This window comes from Pristiophorus japonicus, chromosome 17 (genome assembly GCF_044704955.1).
Source record: "Pristiophorus japonicus isolate sPriJap1 chromosome 17, sPriJap1.hap1, whole genome shotgun sequence".
NCBI classification, from domain to species: Eukaryota; Metazoa; Chordata; class Chondrichthyes; family Pristiophoridae; genus Pristiophorus; species Pristiophorus japonicus.
Genome location: NC_091993.1, coordinates 38,749,596 through 38,769,444, shown reverse-complemented (window position 1 = coordinate 38,769,444; position 19,849 = coordinate 38,749,596). Strand labels below are relative to the sequence as shown.

At 46.7% G+C, this 19,849-nt stretch overlaps 1 protein-coding gene across 3 annotated transcripts in view; it reads right to left on the bottom strand.

The window, feature by feature from the left end:
• efl1 (elongation factor like GTPase 1) overlaps positions 1 to 19,849 on the bottom strand; it is a 372,345-nt gene that overhangs the window by 272,352 nt on the left and 80,144 nt on the right. For all 3 annotated transcript variants that reach the window (XM_070858673.1, XM_070858675.1, XM_070858674.1), the window contains exons 8-9: positions 15,430 to 15,553; positions 4,797 to 4,876 (exon numbers count right to left, since the gene is read on the bottom strand). In XM_070858673.1, coding sequence (XP_070714774.1) covers positions 4,797 to 4,876; positions 15,430 to 15,553 — 204 coding nt within the window. The remainder of the gene's footprint in view (positions 1 to 4,796; positions 4,877 to 15,429; positions 15,554 to 19,849) is intronic.

The following is a 19,849-nucleotide window of genomic DNA, read 5'->3' as shown; positions in this document are numbered from 1 at the left end:
CATTTACTTTAGTCACTCTTTTCCGTTTTATATATCTGTAAAAGCTTTTACTATCCGTTTTTATGTTTTGCGCAAGTTTACCTTCGTAATCTATCTTTCCTTTCTTTATTGCTTTCTTAGTCATTCTTTGCTGTCGTTTAAAATTTTCCCAATCTTCTATTTTCCCACTAACCTTGGCCACCTTATATGCATTGGTTTTTAATTTGATACTCTCCTTTATTTCCTTGGTTATCCACGGCTGGTTATCCCTTCTCTTACCACCCTTCTTTTTCACTGGAATATATTTTTGTTGAGCACTATGAAAGAGCTCCTTAAAAGTCCTCCACTGTTCCTCAATTGTGCCACCGTTTAGTCTGTTCCCAGTCTACTTTAGCCAACTCTGCCCTCATCCCACTGTAGCCCCCTTTGTTTAAGCATAGTACGCTCCTTTGAGACACTACTTCCTCACCCTCAATCTGTATTACAAATTCAACCATACTGTGATCACTCATTCCGAGAGGATCTTTTACTAGGAGATTGTTTATTATTCCTGTCTCATTACACAGGACCAGATCTAAGATAGCTTGCTCCCTTGTAGGTTCTGTAACATACTGTTCTAAGAAACAATCCCGTATGCATTCTATGAATTCCTCCTCCAGGCTACCCAGTGTGATTTGATTTGACCAATCGATATGTAGGTTAAAATCCCCCATGATTACTGTCGTTCCTTTTTCACATGCCTCCATTATTCCCTTTATTATTGCCCGCCCCACTGTGAAGTTATTATTTGGGGGCCTATAAACTACGCCCACCAGTGACTTTTTCCCCTTACTATCTCTAATCTCAACCCACAATGATTCAACATTTTGTTCATTAGAGCCAATATCGTCGCTCACAACTGCCCTGATATCATCCTTTATTAACAGAGCTACCCCACCTCCTTTCCCTTCTTGTCTATATTTCCGAAACGTCAGATACCCCTGTATGTTTAATTCCCAGTCTCGGCCACCCTGCAACCACGTTTCTGTAATGGCCACCAAATCATACCCATTTGTAATGATTTGTGCCGTCAACTCATTTATGTATCTAACAGCCTGTCGTGACAAAGTCTTTTCCACTACTTCCCCAATGCCCTACCAAAACCAGGAAGAACTGACAAGCACGGGCTCACATCCAGCCGCTACATGGAGCTCAAACATGCCTGCCACAATACTTCGGTTCTGTCTTCACAAAGGAAAATACAAATAACCTTCCGAATGTACTAGGGGACGGTGGGTCTAGTGAGAATGAGGAACTGAAAGATATCCTTATTAGGCGGGAAATTGTGTTAGGGAAATTGATGGGATTAAAGGCTGATAAATCCCCGGGTCCTGATAGTTCTTAAGAAAGTGGCCCTAGAAATAGTGGATGCATTGGTGATAATTTTCCAACAATCTATCGACTCTGGATAATGTAACGTCACTTTTTAAAAAAGGAGGGAGAGAGAAAGTGGGTAATTATAGACCGGTTAGCCTGACATCAGTAGTGGGGGAAAATGTTGGAATCAATCATTAAGGATGAAATAGCAGCCAATTTGGAAAGCAGTGACAGGATCCGTCCGAGTTAGCATGGATTTATGAAAGGGAAATCATGCTTGACGAATCTTCTGGAATTTTTTGAGGATGTAACTAGTAGAGTGGACAAGGGAGAACCAGTGGATGTGGTGTATTTGGACTTTCAAAAGGCTTTTGACAAGGTCCCGCACAGGAGATTGGTGTACAAAATCAAAGCGCGTGGTATTGGGGGTAATGTACTGACGTGGATAGAGAACTGGTTGGCAGACAGGAAGCAGAGAGTTGGGATAAATGGGTCCTTTTCAGAATGGCAGGCAGTTACTAGTGGGGTGCCGCAGGGCTCAGTGCTGGGACCCCAGCTCTTTACAATGTACATTAACGATTTGGATGAAGGAATAGAGTGTAATATCTTCAAGTTTGCGGATGACACTAAACTGGGTGGCGGTGTGAGCTGTGAGGAGGACGCTAAGAGGCTGCAGGGTGACTTGGACAGATTAGGTGAGTGGGCAAATACATGGCAGATGCAGTATAATGTGGATAAATGTGAGGTTATCCATTTTGGGGGCAAAAACACGGAGGCAGAATATTATCTGAATGGCGGCAGACTAGAAAAAGGGGAGGTGCAACGAGACCTGGGTGTCATGGTTCATCAGTCACTGAAAGTGGGCACGCAGGTACAGCAGACGGTGAAGAAGGCAAATGGTATGTTGGCCTTCATAGCTAGGGGATTTGAATATAGGAGTAGGGAGGTCTTACTGCAGTTGTACAGGGCCTTAGTGAGGCCTCAACTGGAATATTGTGTTCAGTTTTGGTCTCCTAGTCTGAGGAAGGACATTCTTGCTATTGAGGGAGTGCAGCAAAGGTTCACCAGACTGATTCCAGGGATGGCTGGGCTGTCATATGAGGAGAGACTGGATCAACTGGGCCTTTATTCACTGGCGTTTAGAAGGATGAGAGCGGATCTCATAGAAACATATAAGATTCTGAAGGGACTGGACAGGTTAGATGCGGGAAGAATGTTCTCGATGTTGGGGAAGTCCAGAACCAGGGACATAGTCTTAGGATAAGGGGTAGGCCATTTAGGACTGAGATGAGGAGAAATTTCTTCACTCAGAGAGTTGTTGACCTGTGGAATTCCCTGCCGTAGAGAGTTGTTGATGCCAGTTCATTGGATATATTCAAGAGGGAGTTAGATATGGCCCTTACCGTTAAGGGGATCAAGGGGTATGGGGAGAAAGCAGGAAAAGGGTACTGAAGGAATGATCAGCCATGATCTTGTTGAATGGCGGTGCAGGATCGAAGGGCTGAGTGGCCTACTCCTGCACCTATTTTCTATGTTTCTATGTTTCCACCAGACCGCATCTGGGATGTCAATGATTAAGACTGGTCATTGTGCACAGTCAGCAGAAGTGCAACTGACCTTTGCTCCTGCAATGCAAGCTTTTATAATCCAGTCACCGTTACAACAACATGCAAGACAAAAAACCTGAAATAATTAAGAAGCCTAGGTACAGAAAAACTCCCTCATGACATAAGATACTGTGCAAGGTTTTAACAAAAGAAGCTTTTTTTTCCACTAAGGATTTAGATAGTGGTTGCCAGTCCTCATTACATAGTTGTCACTGAAGCAGAACAGTTCACTATTATGAGTATAAGCCACAAAAATTTCTGCTGTCAGACTTAACTATTATTCTTAATAAGCATATATAATAGTACAGAAATGTTTTGTTATTTTTAGTATCAATGCTTCATCAGCAGCAGTACAAAAATGTCACAGCCAGAATATATAATCTTCTTTACCCTTCTGTAAAATGTCACATAAAACCACAGTTAAGCTCCAAGCTGCAACATGAATCCTGTTCGACCTTTTCTTTTTTATATATCAATAATGTCATTTTGTTTGTGCATACTTGTATGAAGAGCATTCTTTTGAACTAGCCACACACACAAGCCAATATATAATAATTAATGGCTTGTCAGGACACGGGTTGGCTACAAGAAACCAACTTCTCCACGCTGCAAATCTGAACAGTTACTCCTCCCAGTAAAATCGAGTCAACTTTGTCTGACGCGTAGCCAAGAAATAGGAAATGTAACATTTTTGAGTTTGGGTGATTAATTTGCTCTGGGTGTTAGAACTAGCACGCATGTGAAATGTACACTAACGTGCGCTAATTCTGGAGTTACAGCATGCATGAAGCAAGCACTTACTGTTGCTCATTCTGCTAAAACTGGTGTTGGCAGAAACACTGACGCTGAAGTAGCAATTGAAGGGTTTGTTGTCCTTAACTTCCAAACTTATGACGTTAAACATTATTGACACCTGTGCAGAACTAGTGCATGAAATGGGACAGTGCGCATAGCGACCAGAAACTGATTAAAGCAGAATGTGGGAACAATGGATAAACAGAAATCAAACGCAAGTGACAGTTTTATAGTCGATGGCAAGAACATTGGTTACATTACTGTGACACAATATTACTGCATTTTAGAAGACAAAGCCAAGGTGCAAAACTCTGCTAAGTGGGAATTTTGCACGCCGGCTGATTAAGTATACAGGAACCAGACTGGGAAGTCTAGAACCAGGGGTCACAGTCCCAGAATAAGGGGTTGGCCATTTTGGACTGAAATGAGGAGAAATGTCTTCACTCCGAGGGTGGTGAATCTTTGGAATTCTCTACCCCAGAGGGCTGTGGAAGCTCAGTGGTTGAGTATATTCAAGACAGAGATCGACAGCTTTTTGAATATTAAGGGAATCAATGGATATGGGGATAGTGCAGGAAAGTGGAGTTGAGGTAGAAGATCAGCCACAATCTTATTGAATGGCGGAGCAGGCTCGAAAGGGCCAAATGGCCTACTCCTGCTCCTATTTCTTATGAACAAGGCTGCCGGCATTTACTAGCTGAGATGATATTAGCAAGACGTGATTGCAAGGTAGAGGCCAAATTCAATGTAAGCATTGAAATTAGGGACCTAAAAAAGGATGTCTCAGAGCAGTGGCATTTACAGATTGTGCTGTTTCAAAGGAACTCTTGCCTCAGGATTTGGTCAATGACTAGCTTGTAAAATAGGATGTTAAGGGTGAAGATGGATAATTGCCAAAACTGAGAATCTGATATGAAAGAAGTCTCAACCAGTGCATCCAGTATTGCAACGCCACAACATGGAATATTCCTGGACTGCATCATATGTTCTCAAGGCAATTACAGATAGTAATCACCCGTATTCATGTGCGTACACAATGGCATAAGAAAAATTCCTTACCTTCTGACAACTACAGCCTCGTACAGACTCCAGATGTTCTCCAGCACTAATTGTACGAAGAGGGGCTTTTTTCCTTTCGACTGTGATGATGGAGAAAACAATCTCAGTTAATTGAAAGATTAAACTAATTGACAAAAGATTAAACCTGCTCTAAAACTAACACATTTTTACAAGTACACCAGGATACCTTTTATACCACAGATTGGGGAGAATATCACCGGGATTCTCATGATTTGCCGCCGCATCAAACCAGGAAACGCTGGAAAAAAACAGCGCAAACAGCTATTTTTAGCAGTTTCTGCCAATCACTCGCTAAAACTATGGCAGAACGGGAGAACCCCAGATTATCTCCTGACATTTTGGCGAGCTGCACAGCTCTTTTTACCGAAGTTGGAAACATATTTTAAAACTGCATTTGTAACCAGGATTCTACACCAGGAAACAGTCACACATTTTATAAAGACATTGAAGCCCCAGTTTTAACTGAACACACACCCGCCCGTTTTACACCCAGTGTTCACCAGGCCGGGTGTAAATGGGGTATCCGACCCCAACCCATCCCATTCCCACGGGACAATTTAGGTTTAAATCGGAGCTTTAAGAGTCTAGAAGATTTTAGAATTTCATAATTCAGCTTCAGAGTTCCAGAGTGGGAAGTGAGTAGCCGAATGCAATGACACACCATGCTTTTATCTCTGTGAACTTTCAATCCAGACAGATATGAGCTAGATGGGCTAGATGTGAGGGTCCTGTCTCAAATGAGTTCAAGCAGTCTTGGCACAGGCCACAGGATAAAATGCTGATAATTTAGCACTAAATTGGTAATCTTACTCTGCTAAATCAGATGGATGGCTGATGTCAGAAATGGAAAAGATTTCTGCACTCTATTGTCGGGAGCAGTCATCATCATCATAGGCAGTCCCTCGGAATCGAGGAAGACTTGCTTCCACTCTTAAAGTGAGTTCTTTGGTGGCTGAACAGTCCAATACGAGAACCGCAGTCTCTGTCACAGGTGGGACAGATAGTCATTGAGGGAAGGGGTGGGTGGGACTGGTTTGCTGCATGCTCTTTACACTGCCTGCGCTTGATTTCTGCATGCTCTCGGCAATGAGACTCGAGGTGCTCAGCACCCTCCCGGATGCACTTCCTCCACTTAGGGCGGTCTTTGGCCAGGGACTCCCAGGTGTCAGTGGGGATGTCGCACTTTATCAGGGAGGCTTTGAGGGTGTCCTTGTAATGTTTCCGCTGCCCACCTTTGGCTCGTTTGCCGTGAAGGAGTTCCGAGTAGAGCACTTGCTTTGGGAGTGTCGTGATTGGCATGCGAACTTTGTGGCCTGCCCAGCAGAGCTGGTCGAGTGTGGTCAGTACTTTAATGCTGGGGATGTTGGGATGGACGAGGACGCTAATGTTGGTGCGCCTGTCCTCCCAGGGGATTTGTAGGATCTTGCGGAGACATCGTTGGCGGTATTTCTCCAGCGACCAGAGGTGTCTACTGTATATGGTCCACATCCCTGAGCCACACAGGAGGGCGGGTATTATTGTCTGGAGCAATGCTGTGTAACTGGTCATTTTATACCTAGCCTGAGAGTACCTGGTGTCAAAAAGCAGGAGTGATCTGTTACCTTGATGGGCAGAATAATTCACAAGCAAAAAAAAAGCCTTAAAAAATAGATCAGTCTGTTGTACCCACCTAGGAACCATGTGATCATGTTATTCTACAAAGGCGACAAATGCAACTGCTGATTTTAGCATTACCTTATGTTTATGACTAATTTCACTTCATTGAGGATTTTGTGCCTACATCACTGAGGAAAATCAAAGTTGCAAGCTCGCCGAGCAACAGTGGCTGAATTCCCAACTTTGTTTTTTTTTTTAAAAAGTATGTAACTGAGGAAAATTGACAGAAAACACGGTAGCATAGCAACCAAGCCAGAAGTAAAACAAGTATAGAGCAAATCAAGTCATACACAGATGTGGAGTAGAGAGGAGGAATGATTATAAACTAAACTAATCAGAGACGGGACACAAGGATTGAGCCCACAGAGAATGGTTTGCAGATGAGGTAAGCTAAGAGCAAGGCACTTCCAGTCACTGACTGGTACCTACCAGCACTAGCAGAGAGAGGCGAGAGTCCCATCCATATTATTGCATGAGAGCAGTGTCACAGGAATTCAACAAGTACATGTAGATGGTACAAAGTCACAATGGTTGAGGACGAGTGTAAGGCTGTAATACTGGGAATACCTGTGCCAGCAGATGGGCCTTACATGCAACAAGTGATTTATCAGAAAATCAGGTGTGCTTTGCCCGCGATTTTGCGCCCAGTGACGTTAAAAGGACAGAAAACTGCAGGCAACGCACTTACAATTTTCCAATGAGCAGCCTTTCCCTTCCCCACAACCACCTTAAATCACTTGGCACCTGGAAAGTTCCATTCAAAGTCTTATAGTCACAAGCTATTACAATATCAATTCATATTAAGCTGAGCACATTTTTCAAACATAATATAAAATAGATTAAAAACAGCAGGCCTCTTTCCTCCCCTCCCCCTCCCCCTGTTAAAATCTGTTACATCTCTTACGGTTTTCCAGTTCCGACGACTGTTCAGCGACCTGAAACGGTAACTCTCTCCACAGATGTTGCCTGACCTGCTGAGTATTTCCAGCATTTTCAGCTTTTATTTCAGTTAAAAGCAGCATATTGGCAACAATATTCCCGTTGTCAAGTGGATCTATGGTTGCAAATCAGTCCTGCACAATATTTCTGATTGCCACAATGACATATATGCTGTTTACTTGGGGGATTCTCCTTCCCGATGTTCTCCTCCTATCTGGCCTTTCCTAAATATGGTGAGGGATCCATGGATGCCCTGAAATACCTCATGCAACTGGTCAATCTTTAAGTGTGATGCCTGGCCATCAATGCTGACAGGCTGCCTGACCACAGCAGCATCATGCTGTCATGTATTCCACTATCATTGTAACCCATGTATAAGCTGACCTAAGTTGTACACCTTGAGAACATTGACCACAAGGGGGTGAACTTGTGGGAGACACTCCTAACCTGGATTTTCAGGTATAAAAGGGGAAGCTCCACCCACCTTCATCACTTGAGGTCTTGGTAATAAAGGTAACTGGTCACAGAGTGACCTTCTCTCAAGTATGGGCCTCATGTGCATTTATAATGTATAGTAAGGACATATCATTGGCGGCGAGAAACTGGGATTTAAACCACACGAGCATGGCCACTAGCAGCATAGAAGAGAGGTACTGTTTTGGTGATGATTGGCACGACTTTATTGAGAGACTACAGCAAAGTTTTGTCACTAAGGAATGGTTGGGACAGGATTCGGCCGACAAACGCAGGGCTCATTTCCTGACGGTTTGTGGATCCAGAACGTACTCCCTGATGAAGGACCTTCTAACATCAGAGAAGCCGGCGAACAAGACGTTCGAAGAGCTCAGTAAGTTGATCGGGGAACACCTTAAACCGGCGAGCAGCATGCACATGGCGAGACATCGGTTTTACACGCACCGGCGACGAGAAGGGCAAAGCGTTCCTGACTTTGTGGCAGATCTCTGGCGACTGGCGAGCCAATGCAAGTTCACAGATGCATACAGAGCGGAGATGCTGCGAGACTTTTTTCATTGAGGGCATCGGGCACACTGGGGTTTTCAGGAAACTGATTGAGACCAAAGACTTGACCTTGGAAGCGGCGGCTCTGATAGCCCAGACATTTATCTCAGGGGAGGAAGAGGCCAGAATGATGTATGACAAAAATCTTGGCTCAAATGCAGCAAACGACCAGGGAGTCAACATTGTTAATGCGGCACACAGTTCTCTAGGCAGACAAGGGCAATCGGACATGCCCCAGCATGTAGTCAAACCCAAAGGGGGAATTCAACAGAGACAATGGCTAGCTGAACACATCGCAATGGACAATGCGGCCAGTAATGGGACCATCAACACCTATTAATGGTGCGCTTAAGGACAGTTACAGAGACAGTCAGAGACGATCGACTGCTAATGGACCTTTTGTTTCCAACAACGGGGCCTCCAGCTCATGCTGGAGGTGTGGAGGCAAACACCCAGCCAGAGCTTGCAGGTATCAGCAATATACCTGCAGAAACTGCAACGTCAGCGGTCACTTGGCACGTATGTGCAGGAAGCCTGCAACTAGGTTAATGTACGAGGAGGATGGGCCCTCGTAAGCCCTACGAGGCCAAATGAAAACTGGGGGAAATCACTGGAAGCTGAAGTTCAGCGAGTTCATGTGGAGCACATATACAGTTCATATACCAGGACGCCACCGATAATGATGAAAGTGCTCCTCAATGACATCCCAGTATTAATGGAGCTAGACACGGGGGCCAGCCAGTCCCTGATGAGTATCAAACAGTTCGAAAGGTTGTGGGTGTCCAAGGCCAGGAGGCCAAAATTATTGCCAATTGACGCACAGCTACGGACAGACATAAAGGAGATCATTCCGGTGCTAGGCAGCGCCACAGTAGTCGTGACCCACAAAGATTCGGAGAACAGGTTGCCACTCTGGATTGTCCCGGGGGACGGTCCCGCACTACTGGGGAGGAGTTGGCTTGCTGTCATGAACTGGAAATGGGGCGATGTCAATGCAATTTCTTCTGTGGAGCGAGTATCATGCTCACAGGTCCTGGACAAATTTGACTCATTATTTCAACCCGGCATCGGCACTTTCATGGGGGCCAAGGCAGTGATTCACATAAACCCGGACGCCAGGCCAATACAGCACAAGGCCAGAACGGTGCCGTACGTGATGCGTAAAAAGATAGAATGCGAAGTGGACCACCTGCTGAGGGAAGGCATCATCTCGCCAGTCGAATTCAGTGACTGGGCGAGCCCGATCGTGCTGGTGCTCAAGGCTGATGGGTCGGTCAGGATATGTGGTGATTACAAGGCCACTTGGGTGTCACTCCAAGACCAGTACCCGCTACCGAGAGCTGAGGACCTCTTTGCGACACTATCTGGTGGCAAAGTTTTTTCAAAATTGGACCTGATCTCAGCTTACATGACCCAGGAGCTGGCGAGTGAGTCGAAGAAGCTGACCACCATCACGGCACACAAGGGGTTGTTTGAGTATAACAAATGTCCGTTCAGGATTCGTTCGGCCGCCGCGATCTTTCAGCGAAATATGGAAAGCTTCCTCAAGTCGATTCCAAGGATGGTGGTTTTTCAAGACGACATCCTCGTCACGGGTCGTGATACTGAAGAACACCTCCACAACCTGGAGGAGGTGCTACGCAGACTGGACTGGGTAGGGCTGCGACTGAAAAAGGCAAAGTTCGTCTTCTTAGCTCCAGAGGTAGAATTCCTGGGGAGGAGGGTAGCAGCAGATGGGATCAGACCCACTGCGTCCAAAACGGAAGCGATCCAGAGAGCACACAGACCCCGTAACGCGATGGAGCTGCGTTCGTTCCTGGGGCTCCTGAACTATTTTGGTAACTTTCTTCCCAAATTGAGCACGCTGTTAGAGCCGCTACACATGCTCCTACGCAAAGGTCGCGATTGGGTCTGGGGGGACAGCCAGGAAAGGGCTTTTGATAGAGCACGCAACTTGTTCTGCTCCAACAAACTGTTAATGTTACATGACCCGTGTAAGAAACTTGTGTTAACGTGCGATGCGTCGTCCTATGGGGTCGGGTGTGTGTTGCAGCATGTAAATGCCAATGGTGAGTTACAGCCGGTAGCTTATGCCTCCAGAAGTCTGTCCCAAACAGAAAGGGGCTACGGGGTAGTAGAAAAGAAAGCGCTAGCATGTGTATATGCAGTAAAAAAAATGCACCAGTACCTGTTTGGCAGGAAATTTGAGCTGGAGACAGATCACAAACCCCTAACATACCTTTTGGCTGACAACAAGGCCATAAATGTGAATGCACCAGCTCGCATACAGAGGTGGGTACTTACGTTAGCTGCCTATGACTACACAATTCGGCACAGATTGGGCACTGAAAACTGCGTCGATGTACTCAGCAGGCTCCCACTAGCCACCACTGAGGGGGCAACTGAGCATGATGCTGAGATGGTCATGGCTGTTGAAGCTTTCGAAAGCGAAGGCTCACCTGTGACAGCCCATCAGATTAAAGTCTGGACAAATAAAGACCCGCTACTGTCTTTAGTTAAGAAATGTGTCCTGAATGGGGACTGGGCAGCCACGTACGGGGCATGCCCTGAGGAATTTAAACCGTTTCATCGGCACAAGGATGAACTCTCGATTCCGATCGATTGCCTACTGTGGGGAAATCGAGTAGTCATGCCCCAGAGGGGCAGAGGTGTTTATCAGAGAACTTCACAATGAGCACCCGGGCATTGTCATGATGAAGGCAATTGCCAGGTCACACGTTTGGTGGCCAGGGATAGATGCAGACCTGGAACTTTGTGTTCGCAGGTGCAACACGTGTGCTCAGCTGGGCAACGCACCCAGGGAAGCCCCCCTTAGCCCCTGGTCCTGACCCGCCAAGCCATGGTCACGCATCCATGTGGACTACGCAGGTCCTTTCATGGGAAAAATGTTTTTGGTTGTAGTAAACGCCTACTCCAAATGGATTGAGTGTGCCATTTTAAATTCAAGGACATCCTCTGCTACGGTAGAAAGTCTATGGGCAATGTTCGCCGCCCATGGGCTACCGAATGTCTTGGTCAGCGACAATGGCCCGTGCTTCACAAGCATTGAATTCCAGGACTTCATGGCAGGCAATGGAATCAACCATGTCAGAATGGCACCGTTCAAGCCGGCCTCAAACGGCCAGGCGGAGCGAGCAGTGCAGATAATCAAACAGGGGATGCTCAGAATCCAAGGGGGTTCTCTACAAAGCCACTTATCACGCCTCCTGTTGGCCAATAGATCCCGACCACACTCGCTCACAGGGGTTCCACCCGCAGAGCTGCTAATGAAAAGGACGCTCAAAACCAGGTTATCCCTTATACATCCTACTATGAAAGAAATTGTTGCGAGCAGGTATCAGTCACAATGTGACTACCATGACAGGAATGCAAGGGCGCGGTGTATTAGAAACATAGAAAATAGGTGCAGGAGCAGGTCATTCAGCCCTTCGAGCCTGCACTGCCATTCAATGAGTTCATGGCTGAACATGCAACCTCAGTACCCCATTCCTGCTTTCTTGCCATACCCCTTGATCCCCCTAGTAGTAAGGACTATATCCAATTCCTTTTTGAATATATTTAGTGAATTGGCCTCAACAACTTTCTGTGGTAGAGAATTCCATAGGTTCACCACTCTCTGGGTGAAGAAGTTTCTCCTCATCTCGGTCCTAAATGGCTTACCCCTTATCCTTAGACTGTGACCCCTGGTTCTGGACTTCCCCAACATTGGGAACATTCTTCCTGCATCTAACCTGTCTAAACCTGTCAGAATTTTAAACGTTTCTATGAGATCCCCTCTCATTCTTCTGAACTCCAGTGAATACAAGCCCAGTTGATCCAGACTTTCTTGATATGTCAGTCCCGCCATCCCGGGAATCAGTCTGGTGAACCTTCGCTGCACTCCCTCAATAGCAAGAATGTCCTTCCTCAAGTTAGGAGACCAAAACTGTACACAATACTCCAGGTGTGGCCTCACCAAGGCCCTGTACAACTGTAGCAATACCTCCCTGCCCCTGTACTCAAATCCCATTGCATTCTCAACCGCCTGCTTTACCTGCATGTCAACCTTCAATGACTGATGTACCATGACACCCAGGTCTCGTTGCACCTCCCCTTTTCCTAATCTGTCACCATTCAGATAATAGTCTGTCTCTCTGTTTTTACCACCAACGTGGATAACCTCACATTTATCCACATTATACTTCATCTGCCATGCATTTGCCCACTCACCTAACCTATCCAAGTCACTCTGCAGCCTCATAGCATCCTCCTCGCAGCTCACACTGCCACCCAACTTAGTGTCATCCGCAAATTTGGAGATACTACATTTAATCCCCTCATCCAAATCATTAATGTACAATGTAAACAGCTGGGGCCCCAACACAGAACCTTGCGGTACCCCACTAGTCACTGCCTGCCATTCTGAAAAGTCCCCATTTACTCCTACTCTTTGCTTCCTGTCTGCCAACCAGTTCTCAATCCATGTCAGCACACTACCCCCAATCCCATGTGCTTTAACTTTGCACATTAATCTCTTGTGTGGGACCTTGTCGAAAGCCTTCTGAAAGTCCAAATATACCACATCAACTCCCTTGTCCACTCTACTGAAAACATCCTCAAAAAATTCCAGATTTGTCAAGCATGATTTCCCTTTCACAAATCCATGCTGACTTGGACCTGTCATATGTCACCTCTTTCCAAATGTGCTGCTATGACATCCTTAATAATTGATTCCATCATTTTACCCACTACTGATGTCAGGCTGACCGGTCTATAATTCCCTGTTTTCTCTCTCCCTCCTTTTTTAAAAAGTGGGGTTACATTGGCTACCCTCCACTCGATAGGAACTGATCCAGAGTCTATGGAATTTTGGAAAATGACTGTCAATGCCTCCGCTATTTCTAAGGCCACCTCCTTAAGTACTCTGGGATGCAGTCCATCAGACCCTGGGGATTTATCGGCCTTCAATCCCATCAATTTCCCCAACACAATTTCCCGACTAATAAGGATTTCCCTCAGTTCCTCCTTCTTACTAGACCCTCTGACCCCTTTTATATCCGGAAGGTTGTTTGTGACCTCCTTCGTGAATACCGAACCAAAGTACTTGTTCAATCGGTCCGCCATTTCTTTGTTCCCCATTATGACTTCCCCTGATTCTGACTGCAGGGGACCTACGTTTGTCTTTACTAACCTTTTTCTCTTTACATATCTATAGAAACTTTTGCAGTCCGCCTTAATGTTCCCTGCAAGCTTCCTCTCGTACTCTATTTTCCCTGCCCTAATCAAACCCTTTGTCCTCCTCTGCTGAGTTTTAAATTTCTCCCAGTCCCCAGGTTCACTGCTATTTCTGGTCAATTTGTATGCCACTTCCTTGGCTTTAATACTATCCCTGATTTCCCTTGACAGCCACGGTTGAGCCACCTTCCCTTTTTTATTTTTACGCCAGACAGGGTTGTACAATTATTGTAGTTCATCCATGTGGTCTCTAAATGTCTGCCATTGCCCATCCACTGTCAACCAATCATTCGCCAATCTATCCTAGCCAATTCACGCCTCATACCTTCAAAGTTACCCTGCTTTAAGTTCTGGACCATGGTCTCTGAATTAACTGTTTCATTCTCCATCCTAATGTAGAATTCCACCATATTATGGTCACTCTGCCCCAAGGGGCCTCGCACGTATTGATGTCAATGACTCTGTTTTTGTCCTTAATTACGCTGCAGGGCCCAAATGGCTTGCAGGCACTGTGATTGCCAAAGAGGGGAATAGGGTTTTAGTAGTTAAACTTACCAATGGACAAATCTGCCACAAACACATGGATCAAACTAAAAGGAGGTTCAGCAGCCCCAGAGAAGAAGCAGAGGAAGAACACGATGTAGAGTTTACTCCACCACAGGTGACTGAACACCGGAACCAAGTGGAGGAGAGCCCAGTCACTGTGGGCAGTCCGGACAGGCCTGAGGCACCGCAAACAGCAGACACTCAGGCCAGCGCCCAACAACCGGAGCCCCAACTCAGGCACTCTACAAGGGAGCGTAAACCACCAGAGAGACTTAACCTGTGATCACAGTAAGACTTTGGGGGGAGGTGATGTCATGTATTCAACTATCATTGTAACCCATGTATAAGCTGACCTAAGTTATACACCTTGAGAACATTGACCACAAGGGGGTGAACTTGTGGGAGACACTCCTAACCTGGACTTTCAGGTATAAAAGGGGAAGCTCCACCCACCTTCATCACTTGAGGTCTTGGTAATAAAGGTAACTGGTCACAGAGTGACCTTCCCTCAAGTATGGGCCTCGTGTGCATTTATACTGTATAGTAAGGACATATCAATGTCCATGCTAATATTGTCCTAACCTAAATGCACACAATTTGTGGTAGAGGTCATCAGACAGCAATGAAGCAAGGGAACTCTGCCCAATTGTTCCGTGCAAGCCTGAGGCCAGAGTCCAACTGCAATGTCTCACTGCCATCTCAGCAGAGGTGGGCCAACAGCCCAGTACGGGAGAGGCGTGAGTTCGGGGCCAGAAGAGGCAAGGGCCCAGGGGCAGCACGGGCCAGCCCACACTGCGATATGTGTGCGCACTAGGCCCTTGCAGCAGAACTGGTCTGTCAAGCCCGTGTGGTGGCTGGTGTGCAACGGCCACCACATGTTAAAAAAAATCCACGCACAGGCATCTTCCACCCTTCAAGATGTAGTTTGGGATCTGGAATATTAGGTCCTTCATTGAAACACCTGTAAACTCATCCCTTTTTGGCGTGGAAGCAAGTCATCCTCGTTTCGAGGGACTGCCTATGATAATGGTGACACAATCAAGCCTGGGATCCTCACAAGAGCCATTCAGCTCACATAGCCTTGTTACACTTCTGATGAGTAGAATTTTAAAAGAATACTGCAGTCTGGCCAGCCTCAGACTCAGTACCACTTTATTACTTTGTGTTAAACATACTTTAACTTTTACTGGAATTATCTGTACGTTAGATGACATACCTGTGCTCCTTTCATTATCTTCTTTGCCTTTGTATTCAGATAGTAGTCACCCCAAAGAGTCTTCAGCAACACGTCAGCACTGATACCCACTTTCTGGCTGTACATCTGGACAAACTGCTCAATTCTGCAACCAAAAAAAGATTTCCTCGTATAGTATCATTATTGATCAATTCCTACTGAGAAGCCCACCAGCTGTGGGTCACAATCTGCATTCACACCAGGCTTCAGAATACAAAATATTGTTTATCCCGGGGCGTACCACACCATCCTTTAAAATCACGGCCCTGGTTCAAACCCGGGCGACACCAATCAGGTGAAAGCACACAGCACGAAATTGTCCATTAGCCGCAACCTTACTCGGGAGGCCGTAAGAATGGCGAATAAACAATTCACAATAATACAGCAGGAGTTGCTCTTCTGAGGTAGCGACCCTGGCAGGTGGTTCAGGCAAAGCAAAGGGAGACTTAATCTGACCTGGAATGCGTGATGGCAAAGTGAGAAAATATCAAAACAAGGAACAAATTTTAGCCATAATTCTTTTCTATAATTTCAATGTTTTCCCCCCTTCCTCTCCTGAAGGTAGTAACTCGCATCCAGACTGTTCCTCTGGTTCTGGTCACCCTGCTCATACGTGCCTGCTCCTCACATATGAGACTACAGTGTGTTAGCAGAGTATTCAACCATGGTGGGCATCACAGCCAAGACCAATCAATCCTGTGCTAACCCAACATCACCATTTCCAGTATTGGTCACTGGAGAACAGCAAGGAGTCAGGCCGGTGAGGAAAGCAGCTTCCATCTTGTTGAAAATAGGGGAAAAAAATTCTGTATTTTAGGTCACATCTTCCTGAAATAATTGAATTAAAAAGGCAAGCTAACAAACCTTAACCCAACTTGCCCGGTGGGAAAGCGATGTAATCAGATCGACTGGCCGATTTAACTTTCATTTAATTGAGGAAAAAGCCATTTGAATGCAAAGATAACGGGCTAGGTTTTTCACTTTGCTGATTTCAGGGCGGTAATGGTGGCGGGGCGGTAAAGTTTGCGCCCAGGAACAGTTTGCGCCTCAGTCAGCAATATTGGGCAGCTGCCCGTTTTCACAGGCAGTCCCAGCAGGACGCGCTGCGGGGCACTACGGGTCGGGCGGGAGTCCAAAAGCGAGCCAGTGTCGCAACCAGGGGCGTTGCACACCAGCTCAACTCTTCCAGGCAGTGCTGCTCCTCGCCCCCGCAAAACAGGCCCCGAAAACCCCCGCAGGGCACTGAAAGCTGACCGCCCTTCCAGAAGAGCTTATCGCCGCCATTGCCGCTCCTCCGGGGCTAAAACAGAGGCATCCAGCCCAACGTCTAGGAGTTGCTGTAATAAATATGAATGAAAGAGAAACTGCGAGGTGGCAAGGAGACATGAGCTCAGGCTGCAGGGAACAGGGGTGAAAGTTGGGCTTGGGTTCAAAGGGACCTGGTGGAACCAGAATGAGATTAGAGGGACTGCAACCAAGTTTCACCAGACTGATTCCTGGGATGGGGGGATTGTCCTATTGTGCGAGATTGAGGAGACTAGGCTTATATTACATGGAATTTACATGAATGGGAGGTGATCTCATTGAAACATAAAAATTCTTACAGGGCTTGACAGGGTAGATGCAGGGAGATGTTTCCTCTGGCTGGGGAGTCTAAAACCAGGGGTCACAGAATAAGGGGTCGGCCATTTAGGACTGAGATGAGGAGAAATTTCTTCACTCAAAGGGTTGTGAATCTTTGGAATTCTCTACTCCAGAGAGCTGTGGAGGGTCAGTCTGGAGAATCGGTCTGATCAGTAACAACAACTTGCATTAATATAGCACCTTTAAAGTAGTAAAACATCCCAAGGAGCTTCACATGAGCGATATTAATCAAAATATGACACCGAGCCACATAAGGTGATATTAGGACAGGTGAAACAGGCGGATTTTAAGGAGTGGCGTAAAAGAGAGAGGGAGAGAACAATGTTTCCTTTAAGCTGCGCGGTCAGGCAGCACTCTAGACGTCCCACGCAGCGGATTTTAAACAGAAAAACCGTGCATGCGCAGAATTTTGAATAGCCCATGCAGCCCATTAAAGGGGGCACGCGGACCAAAAAATAATTAAATAATAATTGGTAGAGAGGCGGAGAAGTTTAGGGAGAGAAATCCAGAGCTTAGGACCTAAGTGGCAGAAAGCACGGCCGCCAATGATGCAAATAAGGGATGCACAAGATGTTAGAATTGGAAGGGCACAGAGATCTTGGAAGGCTGTAGGCTCGAGGAGGTTACGGATATAGGGAGGGGCGAGGCCAGGGAGGGATTTGAACACAAAGATGAGAATTTTTAATTCAAAGCATTGCCGGACCATGAGATCTAAAACAATCAGCAAATAACACTGCCATATTTCGACATATGCTTATTTAATGTTTTGTCACTAAAAAGTGAATTCATCACAGTGGGAGTTGTAAGCCTGCTCACTCAGTATTGGGACTGACACATATGCTGATTTCCTGAGTGCTGATTCTACTGCTCATGAAAATATAGAAAGCAGAGAAGCAGTAGAACAAACTCAGCTAATCAGTTACTTCAATGGTCTTCTTGCTGGCAATCCAGAAACTCCCAAATTGGCCAAAATATAGTTGCCTATCACGTACTGAGGCCTGTTCAACCACCTCTCTCCCATTCTCATGGACCTATAACCATGAACCTATGCTCAGGTGGTCATCCCAGTCTGACCTCCAGAGCATCTCACTCCTCTCCGCCCCAACACGTGAGGCAGAGATTTGAAGAGGAACTTTGAGGTGCCTATGCCCTGCTGGCTGGAATTCCCTTCCCAGAGACCTCACCACCTCTCTATTTCTTTCTCCTACTTTAAAAACCTTCGTAAAACCCATTTTTGCACCCAAAAAACTTCAGCCACCCCTCCTAACCTCTTCATCTTTGCCCAGTGTTCAGTTCCTCTTACCACTAGTCTGTTAAGTGCCTTGGGTCATTGTCTACATTAAATGCACTGCACAAATGCAAGTTATTATTGCCACAACATTGAATGAGCCCATTTCTCCCACTTAAAACTGCTCCTCGCAGACTGCAGCAGCACCTCAATGTGTCCCAACTTAGTAGCAAACCCCCATTGAGGCTGTGGTAGTGGGAGCCCCAAAACAGACGCTAGGAGGGCAGCAGTCACAGAGAGCTCGAGTTACTTGAGTAGGGCCTCTAAATTGGAAAGGCAAGTCTGGGAGAGACCCAAACCCAGGTTACGGTTGAAATCCAGAACGAAAAAGAAAAATGAATTTGCATTTCTATAGCGCCTTTTACAACCTCAGGACGTCCCAAACTGCTTTAAAGCCATGAAGTATTTTTGAAATGCAGTCACTGTTGTAGGAAACGTGGCAGCCAATTTGCATACAGCAAGGTCCCACAAACAGCAATGTGATAATGGCCAGATCTTCCATTTTCACTATTGGTAGAGGGATAAATATTGTCCAGAACACTCGGTAGAACTCCCTTGCTCTTCTTAGAAAGTGCCATTGAATCGTTGATGTCGCCAAAGAGGGAAAACGGGGCCTCTGTTTAATGTCTCATCCGAAAGATGGCGCCTCCGACAGTGCAGCACTGCCTCAGTACTGACCCTCCGACAGTGCAGCACTACCTCAGTACTGACCCTCCGACAGTGCAGCACTGCCTCAGTACTGACCCTTCGACAGTGCAGCGCTCCCTCAGTACTGCCCCCCGATAGTGATACACTGCCTCAGTACTGACCCTCCGACAGTGCAGCACTGCCTCAATACTGCCCCTCCAACAGTGCTGCACTCCCTCAGTACTGAACCCCCGACAGTGCAGCACTCCCTCAGTACTGCCCCTCCAACAGTGCAGCACTCCCTCAGTACTGCCCGTCCGACAGTGCAGCACTGCCTCAGTACTCCTCCTCTGACAGTGCAGCACTGCCTCAGTACTGTCCCTCCGACAGTGCAGCACTCCCTCAGTACTGCCCCTCCGACAGTGCAGCACTCCCTCAGTACTGACCCTCCGACAGTGCTGCACTCCCTCAGTACTGACCCTCCGACAGTGCTGCACTCCCTCAGTACTGCCCCTCCGATAGTGCAGCACTGCCTCAGTGCTGACCCTCCGACAGTGCAGCACTGCCTCAGTACTGATCCCCCCCCCCCCCCCGACAGTGCAGCACTCCCTCAGTACTGCCCCTCCGATAGTGCAGCACTGCCTCAGTACTGACCCTCCGACAGTGCAGCACTCCCTCAGTACTGACCCTCCGACAATGCGGCGCTCCCTCAGTACTGAGCTCCCGACAGTGTAGCACTGCCTCAGTACTGCCCCCCCCGACAGTGCAGCACTGCCTCAGTACTGCCCCCCCGACAGTGCAGCACTGCCTCAGTACTGCACAGAAATCACAAAACACAAATAC